Source organism: Podarcis pityusensis, assembly GCF_964106645.2.
Source record: "Podarcis pityusensis genome assembly, chromosome: 12".
In the NCBI taxonomy this organism is placed as follows: Eukaryota; Metazoa; Chordata; class Lepidosauria; order Squamata; family Lacertidae; genus Podarcis; species Podarcis pityusensis.
The window spans coordinates 38,234,005-38,255,879 of NC_138037.1; the positions used below are offsets into that span (position 1 = coordinate 38,234,005).

The 21,875-nt window shown below is 43.6% G+C and overlaps 1 protein-coding gene across 2 annotated transcripts in view; it reads left to right on the forward strand.

Annotated features, from left to right (window-relative positions):
- The first annotated feature begins 19 nt into the window (after nt 1-19).
- Nucleotides 20-21,875, forward strand: part of WIPF3 (WAS/WASL interacting protein family member 3) — a 37,569-nt gene continuing 15,713 nt past the window's right edge. The window contains exons 1-2 of one of the 2 annotated variants that reach the window (XM_080974868.1): nt 20-130; nt 16,864-17,206. In XM_080974868.1, the coding sequence (XP_080830994.1) occupies nt 16,919-17,206 (288 nt within the window). In that variant the 5' untranslated portion in view covers nt 20-130; nt 16,864-16,918. Of the gene's footprint in view, nt 131-563; nt 701-16,863; nt 17,207-21,875 lie in introns of those variants that run through there. The other variant, XM_080974869.1, reaches the window with a different exon arrangement.

The following is a 21,875-nucleotide window of genomic DNA, read 5'->3' on the forward strand; positions in this document are numbered from 1 at the left end:
GCGGGCTCGGCGCTCCGCCCCCTTCCCACCACCTTCCTTCCTCGGACGCAGTGGCGCCGCGCTCTCGCCGGACTCCAGACCTGGGAAGAAGGCGGCGGCGGCGGCGGCTCCTCTTGTCGGTGCAGGGCAGGTGAGTGCTGGGGACCCGGCGGCGCCCCCGGCGCCCCGCTTTTTGGTCGTGGCTCAGCGGGAAAGGGACCCGAGAGGGAGAGAGTCGTGCGCGCACCTGCCTCTCCTGCCGTCCAGGTGGGCGCACCAGAGAAGCGCGGTTGTCCGCTCCAAGTTCCCTGGACCCTCGACCTGGGATGGAGCCGAGAGCTGCGCCCCCGATCCCAAGGTCCTTAAGAAAACGCACTTGCCAGGGAGTAAGGCTCCTTGAACAAAGCGAGGCTTCCTTCTGAGTAAACGCGCCTAGGCTTTGCGCTGCTGATCGGCTTGAAACGGGAGCGGGTTGTTTTTAGGAACAGAAAGGGACTCTGCTTTTCCTTACACACACACACGCATAAAAAAACTCCACTCCTGGTTCCTCGACGCCTTGTTGATTTCAGCAGTATAATTTTTAGGAGGTAGGCGGGTGAGTAGGAGGCATGCTGCTGCTGTTGGTGGTCAGACCATTGGGGACCAGAGATCCTTTGCAAATTCAGATCTCTCTTCTTCAGCTCACCTCTGTTGAAATGTTCCCCCATTCCGCAGCAACCAGGTATCTCTCCAAAAGGGGTTCTTTTGCCAGTGTTACTAAAGTGCCCACTTGGTTTTCAGCATTAGGGAGTTATTGGACCCCTTCAGAACCTGGTGCGGAAAACGTGGGAAGATTCAGAAGAATTGCTTCTGAATGTATGACTCTTGTGTCTGGCTCTCTGGGTTTGGGCTGTTTATTTCTTAAAAATAAAGCCTCAAGCTGCCCTGGCCTTACAGCCCTGGAAAAAGTATAGGCTTGGTCAGTTGTCAAAGTGGGTCCATTACAAGGGCTTGAAATAGATCATTGTATTATTTATGAAAGGCTGCCAAACAGGAGCCATGTTTGCTTTTGCTTATAAAATACTCGGAAATGGAATTTGCAGGTGAAATTGCCAAACTCTTGGGAAACTGGAGGATTTTCCTGGAGGTTTTGGGAAGATTTGCCTGTGGAGGTGGATCTGTATATGGAAACATGCTTCCTTTGAGCTGGCAGGTTTAATGATTACCTGTTTATAGTAGCTGTAATTATGTAGCACATTCTTTCTCTCCCTTTCCTGCTTCTGCTCAGTGTGCTTTCTTGAAAATAAGTTCCATTGGACTTTTTTTATTTTCATTATTTCTTTATGCTGCATATATATTGCTCGATAATGACTTTCAGAGCTTGTACATAATAGTTTTTGCTCCATTTTCTTCTATATATTCCTATCAATCAAGTCCTAGAGTTGTTTTCCCCCTTTGTTAAGTTATTTTCTTACTTGTAAGAAAGGTGACCCTATATTGAAAATAGGGGACTATAAATACTAGACCCTGAATGGGAGGGATGCATGATAATTGCAGAGCCAAACGAATAGATGGAAAGAAGGTGTATCGTCTGTTGTAAGTAAGAGCACCTGTTTCAGACTAGGGTCAGGTTGGCTGCAGCTGCAGCCTAATGCTTTAAAAACTAAGGCTTAAATAGCGGACAGAACATCTCTGATTGAAATGCTGTGGACAACAGTCACTTTGTGGTGGGTTTTCCCTGGGGGGCAGACAGGCCAGCAGGCAATCTAGTACACAGAATTGCAAATATGGAATCTGGAAGGGGGGGGGGAAGCAACCCTCATACTTCTCAGTGGCCTGGAAGGAGTTTTTTTTTAAAAAAAGTTGGGGGGGAATCAGGTGTTTGGCAAAAGGATGCTCGTCTGCAGCAACTGGATTTGTTTCAGGTACGCTGATGTTTTCTGCAAGAAGCACATTAAATATCGAGGTGCCCATCTTCAGAAACTTGGGGATATGCTGCAATCCCATCCCCACTTACCTGGGAGTAAACCCCATTGGACTCAGAAGAACTTGCTGCTTGGTAGACATGTACCAGATTGCACTGAGAGCTGCTCAGAAAAGTGTACATGATTATATAAGACAAGCTGCCTATAAAGTTATATCTAACAGAAACAGTGTGTATGCGGAGTATTAAGTGTTGTAAAAGATCTTATCAAATTCTCCATTTTACTTTTATCTGCATTCCACCCCCCTCCCCAGTCAGTCTCTGACCTCCGTTTTCTAGGCACTGTGCAAAACTTGTTCTAATAAGCTTGATAGCCCTAGTCACTGAAAAGAAGAAAAGTAAATTAGTTCTAGGGCTGTGGCGTTCTGCCAGCATTTGAATGACTTGGATGTTTTTAATGACTTGGTACTAGTATCTCTCTCCCATTGAAGCATGCCGGATTCAATAGATGTAATTGCATATACATATTTTTTTGAGCTTTATGTCTGTCCTTGAACAGGAATATTCATTTCATTAATTAAGGATGATGCACTGGTGTATTACTGTTATTAGGGCTGCCATCCAACTGGATAAATCTTAATGAATTAAACAAAACAGATTTAATTAAGAGTGCGGTCCTACCTCGGGGTTGATGTTGATGGCTATAGGATGATGGTATGAGTGCCCTGTAGATGCGTCTCTGCTGGCCATGGGGTGGTGGTTAGGATACCCCTCTGCTGGGACATGAGAACACTGCTCCCCCCAGGCAAGGGGTGTGTGTGGCTTTTCTGCAGCAGAGACACCCTCCCACTATGCCAGGGTAGGCAACATAAGGCCCATGGGCCACAAGCAGCCCACGGGGCCCGTTTAACTGGCCCATGAGCTGCCCCCGAACCAAGCCGCCCACTTGGCAAGTCCCCGCGTGCAGTGCTAAACCGGCGCAGCGCGGCATGGGGACTCTCTCTTGCGGTGCCGGAAATCGCGTCTGTGCATGCTCAGATGCCAAAAATTGCATCTGTGCAGACGCCAGGAATCACAGCTGCGTGCACTCATGTGCATGCGCGATCTGGCCCACAGAGGGATCTCCGCTGGAGTGAACTGGCCCAGACGAGGTAAACCCTGCCGACCGCTGCTCTATGCCCAAAGAGATGGAAAACTATGGTTGGCAGTTCTCCTACCAAATGGTAGCAAATAGCCCCCAAATGGGGTGTTTCAGGGGTAGGGCACCAGTGGTTTGGGGTCCATTGTATCCAGAGCTCCATGGGTCCTTCGGGGGTCCAGTCATTGAACCCCTCAGCTACACCAGCCAGGAACTGGTGAAGTTGAAGACAGGACATCAACCACCCACTTTCCACCTCAACTGACACAAGGTGGCTGGGCTTAGGATGTGGGAGCGGTTCTGCTGCACCCCCCCCCTTAGGATTGCTCTGCCCATCTGAATTCATTTGCATATGGTTTTAAAAAGTAGTTTTTTTTGGAGGAAATATGCAGACTTTGTTTTTAGATAGTAGATGTTGCAGCAGGTGCCATCTATTTTGTTGAACTACATGTTACCTTAAATGTGTTGCTTGCTCTCTGTTGTTGTTGTCGTGGCTGGTTAATACTGAGCACATAGTTCTGCCCCTCCCCATTTTACCCTTGCAGCAACAACCCTCTGAGGTGGTTTAGGTTGAGGGACAGCGACTGGCCCCTAGTCACCAAGTGGGTTTCATAGGCTGATTTGAACTCTGGTCTCCCATGTCCTAGTCCAGCACTCTAATCGGACCACACTGTCCTGCAGATTCATTCTTCTCTTGCAAACTGGGGAGAGAACAGGCTGCTCCTGAACTTTGGTTGAGGGGAAGATCTCCGTATCCTGATCTGTACCTTGATATGTTGTGAGGCTTGCCATGAAACTATGCATGCCCAGATGCACCCTAAGAAAATCTCTCTTGTCATACTTAGCAGTATCTGCTTTAAGTGATTGCTGATCCATGGCCATTTGATGTACCTTTGGGGACAGTCAATTTGCAGATGAAGAATTATCACTGAAACAGTTCATTATCCTGGAAGAACTGTTCTGTCTGCTGCTGTGCTTGGAGCACCCTATTGCTACGTTTGGAGCACCCATCACCTCACATTAGTAGGAAATGAACTTTGGAAATACGGGTGTTCCCTAACAACAAGCCCTGGCTAAACAGGGATGTGTATCTTCTGTTAAAGGCAAGAAATGCTGCTTTTCACTCTGGTGATGCGCAACAGTATAGAGAAGCCAGAGCCAAATTGAAAAAGGGCATTAGGAACGCCAAAGCTATGTACTGCCGGAGGATCGAAAAACATTTTGAGAGCTCCGACCCTCGTCGAGTATGGCAAGGCCTGCGACAAATTACAGGGCAAAATATTAAAAACGAACTGGCTAGCAGCAGTGCGCACCTGGCTGATCAACTGAATCAATTTTTTAGTCGCTTTGAGGTGGGAACTGGAACTACCGTCACTACAGCATTGGCTACCAGCACATCATCAGAAACTACTACTGATAGACAACCATTTTTATTACAGACCTGTGACGTACAACGTGCCTTTCGGAGCATTAACATTAGGAAGGCAGCTGGACCGGATGGAATCATGGGACGGGCTATTAGGGACTGCGCTGCAGAATTAGCTGGTGTGTTTACGGACATTTTTAACCTATCCCTGTTGCAGGGTTCTGTCCCTACCTGCCTGAAGACATCGATTATAGTGCCAGTCCCCAAGCAGTCAGTGGTGGTATCTCTCAATGACTATAGACCAATAGCCTTAACATCTGTCGTTATGAAATGTTTTGAGAGATTGGTGCTAGATCATATTAAGGCTGGTCTTCCATCCACTCTAGACCCGTTCCAGTTTGCATACAGAAGAAATAGATCTACTGATGATGCTATTTCCATCGCTGTCCATACTGTACTGAGTCATCTAGAACGACAGGGAACCTACGCAAGGCTGTTGTTTGTGGACTACAGTTCTGCCTTCAATACAATTCTGCCAGACAGGTTATTTCTTAAAATGACCAATTTGGGTATACATCAGAAGATCTGTCTGTGGGTAAGGAATTTCCTGACTGATAGGCCGCAGACAGTGAGAATGGGCCCTTACTATTCTTCTACTCTAGTATTAAGCACAGGAGCCCCTCAGGGATGTGTGCTAAGTCCCTTTCTCTATTCCCTGTACACATTGATTGCACCCCACTGTATAAGTCCAACACAATCATCAAATTTGCGGATGATACAGCAGTGGTGGGGCTCATTAGTGAGAACGATGAGACTGCTTATAGGAAAGAAGTACAGGGGTTAATTCAATGGTGTAAAGAAAACAATCTTATGCTTAACACCAAAAAAACCAAAGAACTCATAATTGACTTTAGGAGAAAGAAAAGTGTATTTTTACCATTGCACATAAATGGCGAGGAGGTGGAGAGGGTTAGTAGTTTTAAATACCTGGGCATTTACATCTCTGAGGACCTCTCATGGACTGCAAATATTAATATGGTTGTGAGGAAGGTGCAGGGGAGGTTGTATTTCCTGAGAATGCTCAGGGGACTGAATCTATCTCAGCACCTACTTCTGTCCTATTATCACAGTACCATCGAGAGTGTCTTAACCTATAGTATATTATCGTGGTATGGGAGCAGCTCTGAAACGGATAAAAAAGCTTTACAGAGAATAATTAAAATTGCCCAGAATGTTATTGGGCTCCAACTACCAACCCTGGATGAGATCTTCACGTCTCGCACTTTGAAGAAGTCACACAATATCCTGAGAGATCCCACCCATCCTGCTCACAACTTCTTTGAACTGTTGCCTTCGGGCAGAAGATATAGGACAATGAAAACACGAACCACACGCCTTCTGAATAGTTTCTATCCAAGAGCTCTGATTGCACTAAATAATGATCTCAGGGCCAGTTGCAAGAAATAGCAAGCAGGGAGTAGGAAGGAATGAGACAGGTTTTTAGGTTATGTTATGCCTTTAATAGGTTATGTTACATTCTGGAGTATGATATGTTTTTATAGATTATGTCTGAATAGGATGAGAGTGTTGGAGATACGTGCAAATGTGTATGTGAACCCGGTCTTTGGGTGGGTGTTTGATTTTCGTTGTTGTGTATACTGTGTATATACGGACAATGACAATAAATTTATCTTAAAGAAAGGCATTCTGCCTCCATTTCAGTGATCTTTAACAGTGACTTACCATGCCTACCATTCCTGTTCATGGAACATTAATTTGATGCTTATTAGTTTGTGACTCCATGCACATATTATATGTCTTCTGTTTATGAATTTTGAAATACTATAGTGTTATAAGGGATGCGGGTGGCGCTGTGGGTTAAACCACAGAGCCTAGGACTTGCCGATCAGAAGGTCGGCGGTTCGAATCCCCACGATTGGGTGAGCTCCCATTGCTCGGTCCCTGCTCCTGCCAACCTAGCAGTTCGAAAGCACATCAAAGTGCAAGTAGATAAATAGGTACCGCTCCGGCGGGAAGGTAAACGGCGTTTCCGTGCGCTGCTCTGGTTCACCAGAAGCGGCTTAGTCATGCTGGCCACATGACCCGGAAGCTGTACGCCGGCTCCCTCGGCCAATAAAGCAAGATGAGCACCGCAACCCCAGAGTCGTCCGCGACTGGACCTAATGGTCAGGGGTCCCTAGGTGGGCAGGAGCAGGGACCGAGCAACGGGAGCTCACCTTGTCGCGGGGATTCAAACCGCCGACCTTCTGATCAGCAAGTCCTAGGCTCTGTGGTTTAACCCACAGCGCCACCCGCGTCCCCTAGCTCACATTACAAAGCAGTTATTTAGCAGACCTGGTTTTTTATTATTTTACCTCTTCCTTTGTTTTTTGCAGAAATCCCATCTTTTAGCTATAAAATCACAGGCTGGGAGAGGAATTCCTGCATTGCAGGGGGTTGGACTAGACGACTCTTGGGTCCCTTCCGATTCTATGAATCAAAAACCCAAACTTATTGCAATACAGATGGGCAGGGTATAAATTATTGTTGTTGTTGTTGTTGTTGTTGTTGTTGTTGTTGTTACACTCTTGGGTCTCTCTCTCTCTCTCTCTCTTCCCTCATTCAATCTTGCTTTTCAGCAATGGGTAAAATCTATGTTTCTGTTTAAAAATAACATCACAGAAAATTTAGAACCCAAAAACATTAAATGTATTACTATGGTTGATTTAACTCAGTTTCAAGAAGTGGAATTTCACCCTCAGTGAACATACCTTTATTGTTTGCATTCTTTTTTTTCTAATCTGTCGTCATGTTGATTCAAGCAATGAATTTAAGACCATAGTCCTATGCATATTTGCAAGGGAGGAAATATTGTTTGCATGTTTATCTTAATCCTTTGTAGGAAATGATTGATGATGGTCAAGGCTTTACTGTGATCTAGGGACTCTGCCATGGATCAGCTTTAATGTACGCCTTTGTGCTAAATTTGCTCAGGGAGACTCTTTGGCACCAGAGTGCAGTCGCTGTATCTCCTGGGTTGCATGGGCAAAAATGTTTCTTATGGAGGTAGCATTGTTGGGTCACGTGAATTGGATGCCTTCAACAGGAGATTGGTGCAGATCTTGAGAGCCCATCTGCACTTGCCTGCAAAGCCCAGAGTTTCTGTATTCGGTTTGTCACCTTGAGGTCCATACCTGAGCTCCTTGTGCTCTGGTATATGATTTTTAGAATGTGGTGTTTCTTGTTCTGCTCCTGGGTTTTCCATTATTCATTCTTTCCAGCAATGCCCAACCCCAATCCTCATGGATTAACTGTCTACAGTGGAAAAAAAATGAGAAAGGCATAAGCGTGCAGTGGTTTTAAAACCAACTACAGTGGTACCCTGGGTTACATACGCTTCAGGTTACAGACTCTGCTAACCCAGAAATAGTACCTCGGGTTAAGAACTTTGCTTCAGGATGAGAACAGAAATCGTGCTTTGGTGGCACGGCGGCAGTAGCGGGAGGCCCCATTAGCTAAAGTGGTGCTTCAGGTTAAGAACAGTTTCAGGTTAAGAACGGACCTCTGGAATGAATTAAGTACTTAACCCAAGGTACCACTGTACAGGCATACCTCGGGTTACAGATGCTTCAGGCTGCACGATTTCGGGTTGCGCACCACGCCGAACCCGGAAGTCCCGGAATGGGTTACTTCCGGGTTCTGGAGCTTGCGCATGCACAGAAGCGCTGAATCTCAAACCACACGTGCACAGATGTGGTGCTGTGGATTGCGGACGCTGCGGGTTGCAAACGTGCTTTCAGCATGGATCACGTTTGCAACCTGAGCTTCCACTGTACGGTGGTACCTCGGGTTACAGACACTTCAGGTTGCAGACTTCGCTAACCCAGAAATAGTACCTTGGGTTAAGAACTTTGCTTCAGGATGAGAACAGAAATCGTGTGGCGGCAGCATGACGTCAGCAGGAGGCCCCATTAGCTAAAGTGGTACCTCAGGTTAAGAACAGTTTCAGGTTAATAACGGACCTCCAGAATGAATTAAATTCTTAACCCGAGGTACCATTGTAGGTAGGGGAAAATCTGGATTTATAGGGGGAAAAGTGAAAGCAGCTACTTTCGGTGAATGTAGCATAGACCAGGAGGAATTAAAAGTTGCACAATCGAAGTTAAGTAGAAGTGTGGATTGGCTTTGATGAGTCTACTTACATAATGACCAGCATAACAGACTAGTTTAACATCCAAAATAAATGCAAACACTTAAATTTCCTCACTTCCTCCCACCTAACACAAGATGTCGGGCATCACTACACAAAACACAACTCACTATTCTGGGTTGGGTAATTTGCTTTTCTTTATATCTGCATAAATTTCTATGCTGCTAAATCAAGAAGAAGAAAATCTTCTCAAAGCAATATACATAATAAATAAAAAATCAAAGGTAAAAATATAAAAAGAACATAAAACTGGGTCACTTATCTGTGATGGTAGTGATATGGTGATAGTTAGACCAACACAGTATTTGAGCACAGCATGTCTGAGATGCTCACCTGGAGATAAAGACCTACCTTTAGAGACATGATAAAAGACCAGAATGATTAGATGTTTGGAAACAAAGCACCAATGAAATGATCCCAAATTGGATGTTCCTTGCTAGTGTTTCCCCAGGGGTCAGTTTAAAAGCTGCTACTGCTGAGCCTTTAATGTCAAAATGTCAAAAGTCAGGTTTCACTTTCAGTTCACACAAACACCTGGCCTCCATCTCTGCCAGCATCTCAGAGAAAGCTACCTCGGATAGTCATGAGGATAAATGTGCCTGTGCTTAAAGTAATAACTCTGATGAAGAAGAGAAGGAGGAAATGAAAATCATGCTAGGTACCATCTTAGAAGAGAAATCATTTCCTGTATGAGAGGAGAGGGGGAATACCTCTTCTAAGAATCGCCATCTGAAGTTTTGTAAGCATTTACCTTTGAAATAATTGTTTATTTGCCTGATAAGCAAGAGCTGGTTTTTTAGGTTATGAAAAAACACTCTTGCTGCTTAATGTATTCTAGAGTTACCATATTTCAAAAGTTGTTGATGTCTCTTTTTTTTTGCTGAAGTTGTTGAGCTTTTAGGGTTTTTTTTTAAAAAAAGAAGTTTTTGAGCTGTTTTTAATCAAATTCTCCAAAATCTACACTGCCGTATGTCCAGATTTTCCTGGACATTTAGCGATTTCCGCCCAGACACAGTTTCCAATGGCCGAATCCCGGCCAGAATATTCCAGATGTATGGCAACCCTGTGTATTCAAAACCTGGCTTTAGTTTACTCATATTTTATTCCGTCCGTCCAACACAGCCTCCTTTGTAGCACACCTGCACCAATAACTTCAGCTGTTATTTAGAGCCAGCTGGCAGCAGCAAGTGGTAGACCCGGTAAATCTTTTAATCTTCCTCTCCAAATATGAAAGATGACTTGAACAGATGTACAATGCTGGTTTTCTTTTTTTCCCCTTTTTCCTCCTTTTTCCTGTCATTATACAATCCTGGTTTTCTATATAACTTTGATCCCACCTGGAATACTATGTCCAGTTCTGGGCACTACCATTTAAGAAGGATATTGCTAAGCTGGAGATAAGGGTATTGATAAGCTGCAGAGCAGGGTGGCCAAGATGATCAAGGATCTGGAAACCAAGATAATAATAATAATTTATTATTTATATCCCGCCCATCTGGTTGGGTTTCCCCAGCCATTCTGGGTGGCTCCCAACAGAATATTAAAAACACGATAAAACCAAGGCTTATGAAGAACGGTTGAGGGATCAAGGGGAGTTTAACCTAAAAAAGAGGAGACTGAGGACTCAGCTACATTAGTAAAAAAAAGTTTTGGCTGTGTTATAAACATGCAACACCAGATGGCGGCAGAGAGCAGAAGAAAATCAATGCAATTTTTACATGGTGTTTTTTCTTTTGTTATAACGATTTAATTTCTGACTTACAGCAGTTTTTCCCCTGTGTGTAGATCCACCCCGAGAGGAGATATGGTAGCCATCTTCAAATAACTCAAGGGATGTCACACAGATGAGGGAACAAGCTTGTGGGGTGACATGGCCAAGTGATTCCCAGGAAGCTTCTGATTATAGCCCCATGAGACTCTGGATCCTCAGGACTTGTAGGTTCGAGCCCCACATTGGGCAAAAGATTCCTGCATTGCAGGAGCTGGGCTAGATGATGTTGTGGTCCCTTCTAACTCTGATTACTCAATAACCTTATAAACCTGGGGTGGGACTGCAGCTCGGGAACAGAGAAGATGCTTTGCATACAGAAGATATTAGGCATCGCCAATGGAAAGGAGGGGGAAGCAGGTCATAGGAGAGGCCTGCTTGAGTATTTGGAGTGCTGCTGTCCGTCTGAGTAGGCCACGGACAACATGGCGCCCGCCAGGTGTTTTTGAACTGCAGCTCCCATCATTCTTTAAAAAAAAAAATTATTAAATTTTCCAACATACATTTATAATATCCAATCTGAATTTATCACATATTTTCTCTTTTAGACTTCCTTCAACCTTTCTGACAATCATCCATTATACAAATTTTTAAATACGCATGATGAGCGTTATTTGCTCATCACATACACATTTCAAATAATCTGAAAATTTTCCCCAGTCCTCAATGAACTTTTGATCTCGTAGATATCTAATCTTTCCTGTTAGTTTGTCTAGTTCTGCATAATCCATCAGTTTCATTCTCCATTCTTCAAGCGTCGGCAATTGTTCCTGTTTCCATTTTTGGGCCAGTAGTATTCTCGCTGCTGTTACTGCGTATTGGAAAAGTTTACAGTCCTTTCTATTTATTTCATTTCCTACTATTCCTAAAAGAAAAGCCTCTGGTTTCTTAACAAATGTATATTTCAACATCTTTTTCATCTCATTATATAGCATTTCCCAGAAGCCCTTCACCTCCTTACAATCCCACCACATATGATAAAATGTTCCTTCTTTTTCTTTACATTTCCAACACTTATTACATGTTTTATACATTTTTGCCAATCTATATATCACTTTCATAACATTTTCCTTTAACGCAGTACATGCCGTAAATTTTATATTTTCATTCCACAGTTTTATCCAATCCTTAAACTGTATATTATCACCCACATCTCTGGCTCAGTGTATCATAACTGATTTAACTTCCTCATCTTTTGTATACCATTCTAGCAAAATTTTATACATCTTGGACAAAATTTTATTCTCATTATTTATTATTTCTGTTTGAAATTTAGATTCTTTTTCCTCATAACCTCTTTCTTTTAGGTCCTTTTAAAACATTTCATTAACCTGGTAATAATGAAACCAAATATACATATACACTTTCACTTCTTCATAGGGTTTCATTTTCCATTTTCCTCCTTCTTTTGTAATCAGTTCTTTATATGTAATCCAGTTCCCCCTCATATTGACTTTCTTAAGACTCATAACTTCTAACGGAGATAGCCAGTGGGGAGTTCTTGATTCTAATAAACTTCTATATCTCTCCCATATTTGCAGCTCCCATCATTCCTGACAATTGTCAACGCTCGCTGAGGCTGATGGGAGTTGTAGTCCAACAGCACCCAGAAGGCAGCGCATAGGGTACCCCTGGAGCAGGAAATAGTGGGTTAAATGAGCAAGTAGTCCGGCTTGGTATAAATCAGATTTCTAATGACTATTGTAGTCTAGGCAATAGCAGATCTAGCTGCTATCAAGATGAAGCTGTCTTATATTTGGGATCGTGCCTCTGTGACCTTCAGCATGCCCACTTTTAGGTAGGTGAAATGTACAGATGGAAGAAACTAACAAAGATTTTTTTTTTTTTTTAAAGTCAAACAATAACTGCCTGGGTGAATTGTATTGCATTTTAATTTACAGTATTGACTTGGAAGAACAACAGTGCCTGTTGCTTTCCTTTTCCTAAGGCTACAGCGCTTAAAATACCTGCTTTTTAAATAACATTCTTGAGTTCCATATCCTGATATTGTTCAGGGGGGTGGGTTGGTGCATTAGTAACAGGTATGTTGCCCTGAAGATCCTAGCAAATGGATATTGGCCAATAAGCTTGTTTGTGCAAAACTCAAAATGTAAATGCAATGTCCTGTGGGGGGGATTGCTTGCTCAGTTACAAGGAAAGCTTTGCAAAAATGTACCTCATCGGAAAGGTGGATCTAGTGCGATTGGATCTATGTGAGATTGCCGGGTTGCAAACAGGGCAGAAGTGGAAACCGTGGAAACGGCGAGATGGGGGAACATTTTGAGCGAGGTCTTGAGGGTGTGCATAGCGGGATCAAATTGTACAAGACTAAATATCACTAGGGAACCTACAGCTGCTGCTGGTTCCTGTGACTCACAGAGCCAAGGACAAAGGGTGAACATGCGCTCGCGATGTCTTGGGGGAGGAAAACAAGCTGTGGCTACGGGTGGAATCGCTCGTGACATTTCCATGCATGAAAGGGAATTTGATGGAAGCAGATAAGCTAACAGTCCTGCTGTTATTATAAACACTCTTGAGAACATTATTCAGACAAAGATACAGGTTTGTGGTGCTGTAGGCCATTAGGAAATGGTTGAACTGTAGATTCATACTATGTTCCAGAGACTCCTGGGGTTTCTCAGGAAGATCAGCTGTGATTCTTTGGCCAAGAGGTCAATAATTTATTTTTACTACAGTGGTACCTTTGGTTGCGAAAGGGATCCGTTCCGTTCGCAACCTGAGCAGAACGCAACCAGCATCCGCGGGTCACGATTCCCTGCTTCTGCACATGCGCATGACGTCATTTTGAGCGTCTGCGCATGCACGAGCGGCGAAACTCAGAAGTAACCCGTTCCGTTACTTCCGGGTCGCCGTGGGACGCAACCTGAAAACGCTCAACCTGAAGCATCTTTAACCCGAGGTATGACTGTATTTGTTAAATTTGTGTACAACCCTTCATCTGAAGATCACAGGGGCAGTTCACAACATAAAAATGCAAAATGAGAACACAAAATGCCTAATAAAACAAAAAACTCCCCTCCCACAAACACGTTTAATCCGCCCAAGGCAACATTTTCGCCTGGGGCCTAAATATATGTAATGAAGGCACTAGGCGAGCCTCCCTGGGGAGAGCATTCCACAGATGGGGAGCCACCACAGAAAAGGCCTGTTCTCATCTTGCTGCCTTCCAGGCCTCTCTTCTTGGGGCACACAAAGAAGGGCCTCAGATGATGGTTCCAGGTCAGTTCGCATGGGGAGAGTTGGTCCTTGTGGAATAAGTAGAAACCTCTATAAATGTGGAATAAGTAGGAATCTCTGTGGAGGTGAAGGGCTAGAAATTTAAATTGGTTTTTAGATAATTTCTCATATCACCATGGTACCAGTCTTAAACTGAAGCTTCGATTTTTCATGACAAAAAAACCTTATTGGAGTCTGTTCTTCCAAGTTACTTAATTGGATTTAATAATTGCATTCTGTGCTGTGGGAGGGCGTGGGAATTCTGGAGGGCAACCAAGCAAAGCATAGACTGCATACATGACATTTTTATTCTTGTTTCCTCTTTGAGCTGCTCTCCATGAATGCAGCGTTAGAAACATTATTATTCTAATTGATGCAAGGTCAGCCCCAAACAGGTTGCTGCCTGAGACAAAAATGTCAGATGCTTACTGTACTGCCAGATGAATCTTACGGCAACATTGGTGAAGGGAAGGTGTCCTCTGCTGCAGCCAAGACTAGTTTAGGTGACTCAGGTGACTCATGCTGTGTCCAACAGAGAGGAACAGCTGAGGAGGGAAAGCTGAGAGGCTTTTGCTATCGGCTCATTCACACTCACCAGCATCTGCCTAATAAGGTGGTTACATTAAGTGTAATGGGTTTAATTCACAAAATGCAAAATGTATATGCATTGATAAAGGTTTAAAATGGGGAAATTTAATTGCTAACATTGGTTTCCTCCCAAACATTAAGTTTCTAAGGATTCCCTCTTGGTTGTTTCTCTGCTCTGTGCTGAGAGTGAAGGTACTGGGTTGCAAATTCACCATCTTGAAAGGTGGTGACTGTTAGTCTTTATCCAAACAAGGCAGAGAACAAAAGCATGTAATAATCGCTCTCCAAAAAGAGCTGCTTAGCCTTAGGCAGGCTGGGATGGGGGGCGGGGAGAGGCACCATTTTGATTTTGGGATTACTTCCTATTTTCTAAGATGCTGAGCCAGTGCTGGACAGCACACAAACATTATATGGGTATTTTTTAAAAGTACATTTGATGTTTTAATGAAGAATGTTCTGCCCTAAAAGTTTGAAGAGTATTTTTTATGGGCCTCGGTAATGATTTAGTCCAAAAGGAGTCAGTTCTTATGCTCCCAGTTGCTTTAAACTGTGTAATATTAATATCTGCAACAGGCCAGCCCTGCTTGTATGCCAGACAAAAAGTGCCTGGTCGGGATTCCCATAGTCCACACAGTGCCTGCTCCCAGTTTGAGCTGATAACTAGGGAAAGAGCCTTTGTTCAAAGCAGGGAGGGGATGTTGCTGTAGCCCAGCTCCCATTATCCTTGACCATTGGCTGTGCTGATGGAAGTTAAGACTCCAACCACCAGACACAAGAGTTACCCACACTGGAGGAATGGCAGATGAAAATGATGGACTACATGGAATTGGCGGAAATGACTGGCAGAATCCGTGACCAGGGAGAAGAGTCAGTGGAAGAAGATTGGAAGAAATTCAAAGATTATTTACAGAAACATTGCAAAATTAATGAACGTTAGAATGATGTTGGATTGAAGTTAAATGGCTTCTAGCTGTATAGGTTTTAAAGCTATAAATATATTAAGATTAAGGATTAGGATTAAAAAAGTTAAAAGAATGGAAAAATCTAATGTCATAATATATTAAGATTAAGGATTGGGATTAAAAAGGAGGGAAAGAAATTGCTGGATTAACAACTGGAATTGGAATACAAAAGACGGAGGTATGAGGAAGTCCGGGAAACAAGTAAATGTAAAAGAAGTTATGAAAAGACGGAATTGTTTTTAACTGGTTTTTTTCTCTTTCTTTTCTTTTTGTATTTTGTATTTTGTATTTTCTATTGTGTATTTTTCTTTTCTCTTTTCAAATTTTTCTTGTTTATTAATGTGATTTCATTTTTTCTGAAACTTTAATAAATATTAATTAAAAAAAAAAAAGACTCCAACCACCGTAGGTTCCTTGCCTCAGGCATAAAGGAAAATTCCATCTGGGAGGAAAGTGGTTGTTAGCAGAGCACTGCGTAAATGCTATACTTATTTCTCAGCTTTCCTTTCAAGGGCACACTCTGCTGTAAGGAATAATAGCAAGATGGATCCACAAGTGCGGCTTTAACATTCGTGGACGAGGTTCCATTTGCAAAGCTGGTGTTTAAGGCGAAGGTCGCCGCCGAATGATTGCAATCATTGCAAACAGTGGTGTGCTCAGAAACTTGAGGCATATTGTTCCAGGGGAAGAGTGTTTGAGTCAGTCAGTGGGCAGAATAAAATAAAAGTACAAGTGCTAGAAAGGTTGACGCGGGCCGAGAGTTATTCACTATTGTAGAGAAGCTGGAACATCGTTGCCTGCCATGAGTAAGAAATGAGGGAGCATGAGAATGGTGAAGGTAGAAGAAGGGAAGAGGGGAAGTCTCAGTTGGCCTAGTGAGGAATAAGAGTCTGAGGCAAGAGGGAAGAAATAATGCCTAATTCTCATTGAAGTGAATTATGTGTGTCTGGACTGTATCAGGTCAGATTGTCACATGAGGGATCATATCTGAATACGCTTCTTTAAAGAAGTTTAAAAGTCTTCACATAGAAAATTAGATGTCAATGGAAATTTAGTTGTGTCCCAACACGGGCATGTTCCATGCTCAGCTAATACAGTGGAACCTTGGTTCCCGAACTTAATCCGTTCTGGAAGTCCGTTTGACTCCCAACACGGTTCAGGAACCAAGGTGCGGCTTCTGATTGGCTGCAGGAGCTTCCTGCAGCCAATTGGACGCCACGGAAGCTGCGCTGGATGTTCGGCTCCCAAAGAACATTCAAAAACCGGAACAATCACTTCCAGTTTTCGATCGTTTGGGAGCCGGAACGTTTGGCTCCCAAGGCTTTCAGAAGCCGAGGTTCCACTGTAATAATAATAATTTCTTCATCATGATCAGCAACTTAGACTCAGGGGAGCCAATTTGGGCCCCAGGCTATGGGTGCCCAGCGTGGTACCAGAAGTCAGGTTCCAAGGTCTTAGAAGGCCTCAGAAAGCATCTCTGATGCCTCAGAGATGCTGTCTGAGGCCCTGCGAGACGTTGCGTGAGGGCCCTGAGGTGTGGGTGCCCCTGCTTAAACTTCTGTTATTCATGTGCGTGGGAAAGGAGTGAAGGACCTATGGATTCCACCCAGAACTAAGTTTTTATTAAAAGTCTTCGGCTTTATGAATGACCAACCTGGAAGCTTCTCTGGTGGATGTAGGATGTAAAATCAGTTTTCTTTTTCTTTCCCTAGATCATTTTGTCTGTGATCTTTGAGAGCGGACTGACTGAAAATAGAAACTTGACAGATGCCTGTTCCACTGCCACCACCTGCTCCTCCTCTTCCACCATCTCTTTCTGGAGGAGCCCCACCACCAGCACCTCCTCCTCCTCCTCCTCTTCCGCCATCTTTCTCTGCAGCTCCACCACCACCTCCTCCTCCTCTACCTTCTTGTTCTGGCGGTCCACCACCTGCCCCGCCTCCACCTCCCCTTCCATCACCTTCTTCTGGATGTCCACCACCACCACCACCTCCTCCTGCCTCTTTTTCATCATCTTCTGGAGGTCCACCATCACTGCCATCTTCATGCCCTTTGGTAAGGCTCATCTTTCAATTTTTTCCCTTGATTGTGATTGCAACATTGCGGTCTCACAATTAAAATTCTGCTTTGGACTTAGAAACTTAGCTACAAAGTCCTCGGTTTAAAATGTCTTATCAGTAGGTGTTATTCAAATACAGGTGGTTGTTTTTTTAATGAGAAAAATTAACTAGTCTTGAATGCCTAGACATTCTTCTGTTTATTGCAGATTTCTCCATCCACTTGGTTGTCACCATTCCCAATGTTACAATGAGTCTGTTGACATAATCCGTAGCTCAGTCGGTAGAGCATGAGACTCTTAATCTCAAAGTCATGGGTTTGAACCCCGCGTTGGGTGAAAGATTCCTGCATTGCAGGGGGTTGGACTAGATGACCCTCAACTCTACAAGTCTGTGCTTCTGTGAAAACATGGTTGCGAAGGCAGAGAAACACAGGGAGATTCTTTACATTGTGACAGGCCACTAGTCCATCTAGCTTCAGTATTGTTTATATAAACCGACTGGCAGCTGCAATTATTATTTATTAAATTTCTATACAGTGGTACCTCAGGTTACTTATGCTTTAGGTTAGAGACTCCGCTAACCCAGAAATAGTGCTTCAGGTTAAGAACTTTGCTTCAGGATGAGAACAGAAATCATGCTCTGGCAGCGCGGCAGCAGTGGGAGGTCCCATTAGCTAAAGTGGTGCTTCAGGTTAAGAACAGTTTCAGGTTAAGAACAGACCTCCGGAACGAATTAAGTACTTAACCCGAGGTACTACTGTACCACCTTTCATCCAAGGATCATAGGACAGTTTCTGGTTGGATGTCTCCCAGCCCGACCTGGAGTTCTGAGACATCTTCTGCTTGCGAGGCACATGGTCCTTCCATGGCACATTGTGCTGCCTAATATCCTAACTTCAGAGGCTGTAGCGCTGCCATATGTCTGCAACCAGACATTGCTGGAATTTCTGAAAATCAGTGAAAACGTTCGGGGCAACATATGCCAGAAGTGTTTCTTTTTCCCTTTAAAAAGTGCTAATTTCCCTCCCTTAAAATAGCTCAAAAACTCCTCAAAAACTTTTGTGTCCAGATTTTCATTTTTTGAAATATGGCAACCTCTAGGAGGTTTTTATTTCTTCATTTGCACAGAGAATTTATAGGCCTTGGTGTCTGTATCACGCACCTACTAAGATTACCCAGCTGTTACTGCAGCTGCTAGGTTTTCTGAGGAAACTGGAATGAAGCTTAAGGAATGTAAATGGAATGAGTCCTCACGTATGCACTTCCTGTCCTGCAGTTGTAGCAACCGTCCAAGATGTTTGCATATTGTCCATTCTGTTTTCTGCATCGTTTGATCACCTCCACCTATTGGGAACAGTATTTTCCCCCCAGTATTGTGGATGCTATTTGTTAAAAAAAGGTTTACCTGAATACAGTATTCTTTTTTGACAAAGCCATTTCTGCCACTTCCGGTTAGAGACTCACGTTAGGCCTTTTAATAATACAAATGATACAAATACAGCAAATTGTGAATACGCACACATACTCACACTTCCTAGAGAGTAATTGGATACAGCGGGACTTCTTTATAAACAAACATTTATAGGATCAGACTACTGATTGAGGGATTAATGGACTAAGACTCATATGATAAACCATCTAACACTTTTTGAACTGAATGACATAATCATAAAACTGAGTCCCATTTTCTTTAACTGGGGATTAGGAGATCGGTGCCTTCCTGCTTTCTGTGATTAGTAGAATTTGAATTTGAATAGAAGCCCACTTGAATAATTTGCACATATGACTCTGTTCACAGAATATAGCTTTTCAAAGCAGAACATTCTGGGGTTTTTTTTAAACAGCCAAATTTATTCTGCCTTTCTACTAAGCAATTAATGTTTTTCTTAGGATACTTCACTAGATTGTATTAAATCCGACATATATTAAATCACCTTAGTGAATTCAATAGGACTGTTCTTGCTTAATTGTTGTCACCTTTATTTAAATAAAAACGCCTCTCTGCACTTAACTAGGGTTGTGGGAATTTAACATGGAGTCTGGCATCTGATGTAGGAGTGAGAATAAAAGAGAAAATTGTATTGGGTATCACGAAGGATATTACATAAATTGCTTTGTGGATTTTAAAAAAACCTTTAACACTTTATTTTTCACTGGAAGGGGGTAACATTGAATTTCAATACACTGAGCTGTCTGGAAAATTACTGCAAGCTCCTGCGTTTGAAGCAGGTGTTCTGTTATTCTGTCTGATACTATTGCAATGAGAAACAATTTTCTTGAAGGCATCCTTGCAGGCAGATTGTGGCAACGATGTAAATAAGGGGGGAGATACTTATTTATGAACTTCCTGCGACTGCACTGTTTCAAACACTAGAAGATGCTTCTTTGACAAATCCAACATAATTAATGCTTTTCTCGAATAACAACCCGTTCACCTTGCTGTTAGTGCTGAAACAGAATCCTCTTTTAAGAAGAAAAATAATATCACAACCTTTATCCCTATCTCCATGTGCTTGGGAGTAAACCTCGTTGAATCCAATAGGGCTTACTTCTGAGTCAGCATTGTGCTGGGTGGAAAATTCAAAAAAAATTGAAGCAATCTCAATTTATTTTGTCTGCAGACTGATGCAAGCTCACGAAATGTGTGAATGTCTGCTGCTCTTTACACTCCATTACTGAATTATTTACTGTTAGTTAATTAATTAAAGCAAATTAATTAATAGCCTGTCCTTTGACAAAAGACACCAGGGCAGTTTACAGCAGCACAAAAAAATACAACATGAGTTAATTAAAACAGTCAAGGTTAAAAACAACAACAACATCTTGCCTCTTTTAGATAACACCTGAGTGGCTGACCTGGGCAGATAGCCAGCTCCCCCTCCTATACAGAACATAATTTCCAAATCCTGGCTCTAGGCCCAAGGGTGCGGAGCTCGTTGCACTACAACGCCCATTATCCCTGATCACAGACCATGCTGGCTGAGGTCTTTGGGAGCTGGAGTCTATCAACATCTGGAAGCTACAGGTTCCCCCCTCCCCTACTTCTCTAAGCAGTGGGGTTCTGGGGGTGAAATCTGCCAGAGGCAGGTGTGGTCTGCAAACTTAAGTAACAAGCCAGACGATAAAGTGGGCTGGAAGCATGTACATAACTGAAAGCAGGTAGCTGTCTAAATCCAAAACAGCAATCAAAGCTAGGTAGCAGGTGCCTAGGGAGAGTCTTCACATAAAGAGCAAGTTGCTGATGCAGACTGAGGAGTGATAACTGATTCAAGGGATTGGTGGGTGGTGACTGGCCCTTGGGTCAGGTATGCTCAGGTATTAAAGGTAAAGGGACCCCTGACCATTAGGTCCAGTCGTGACCGACTCTGGGGTTGTGGTGCTCATCTCGCTTTATTGGCCGAGGGAGCCAGCGTACAGCTTCCGGGTCATGTGGCCAGCGTGACTAAGCCGCTTCTGGCGAACCAGAGCAGTGCACGGAAACGCCGTTTACCTTCCCGCCGGAGCAGTACCTATTTATCTACTTGCACTTTGATGTGCTTTCAAACTGCTAGGTTGGCAGGAGCAGGGACCGAGCAACAGGAGCTCACCCCGTCATGGGGATTTGAACCGCCAACCTTCTGATCGGCAAGCCCTAGGCTCTGTGGTTTAACCCACAGCGCCATTACAAGCCTAGATAGCACACTCAGAGCACTGTGCTCAGTGTGCTGGGCTTGCAGCGAAAGATAGAATTGTAGAGTTGGAAGGAGCCAGGGTGGGTGTGGGTGTCATCCTACAATGCAGGAATCTTTTGCTCAACATGGGGCTCGAACCCATGACCTTGAGATTAAGAGTCTCACGTTCTTTACTGACTGAGCCATCCCAGCTGCCATGTTCAGGAGGGAAGGTACAAGAACCTGACTTCTAAGAGCCCCAGTTTGAGGCCTCCCTGACACCAAGCATTTTCAACTTCCTGTAGTTGAGCCCACAGTTTAAATTATAGGGGGGGCCCCCGCCCCAATGCAATTCCTACTTTTCAAGGGAAAGATTTTGGATGGACAAGGCCATCAAAATGAGGCAGCCATCCAAGGTGGCAGATGCAGTGGGCAGTCTTGGCAAGATGAGTCATTGTGTCAGGTGGCACTGCCCTGTGCTAACCTGCTGTCCCGTCTCCAGTGCTGAAGTAAGATTCAACTGGTCCATTTGGGCAAGAGCTGAGCCCTGCCAAGTGAAATGGCAAGCATTTTTTTTTTAAAAGAAGCTTTCATTGGAAAAAGGGAGCCTATGCACAGCCATCTGTACCCACCAAATCCTCCTTGGAACCTGGAATCCTGATTGTGCATAGTTCTCGGTCACACAGAAGTGTCCATGCACTGCTAGGGTTGGGCGATATATTGATACCTTATCCAAAAACCGGTCCGTATTATGATATCAGTTTCATCATTTTTGACCTGGCAATACATCGTGAATCATGTTGCATGTGTGTGTGCTATGCCAAAAAATCACAATGTGGGACAATCTTTGAAGCCAGCCAATGCCTCTATCTAGCTCCATCCTTATTTCAGACATTGTGATATATTAGTATATTGCAATATTTAGCTGGTGATATCCTTCTCCTTCTTTGGTGATCACTTGTAGCCGAGTAAGATTGTCTTCCATGAACATGGTCTTAGCGGTTTGTCTGTAAGT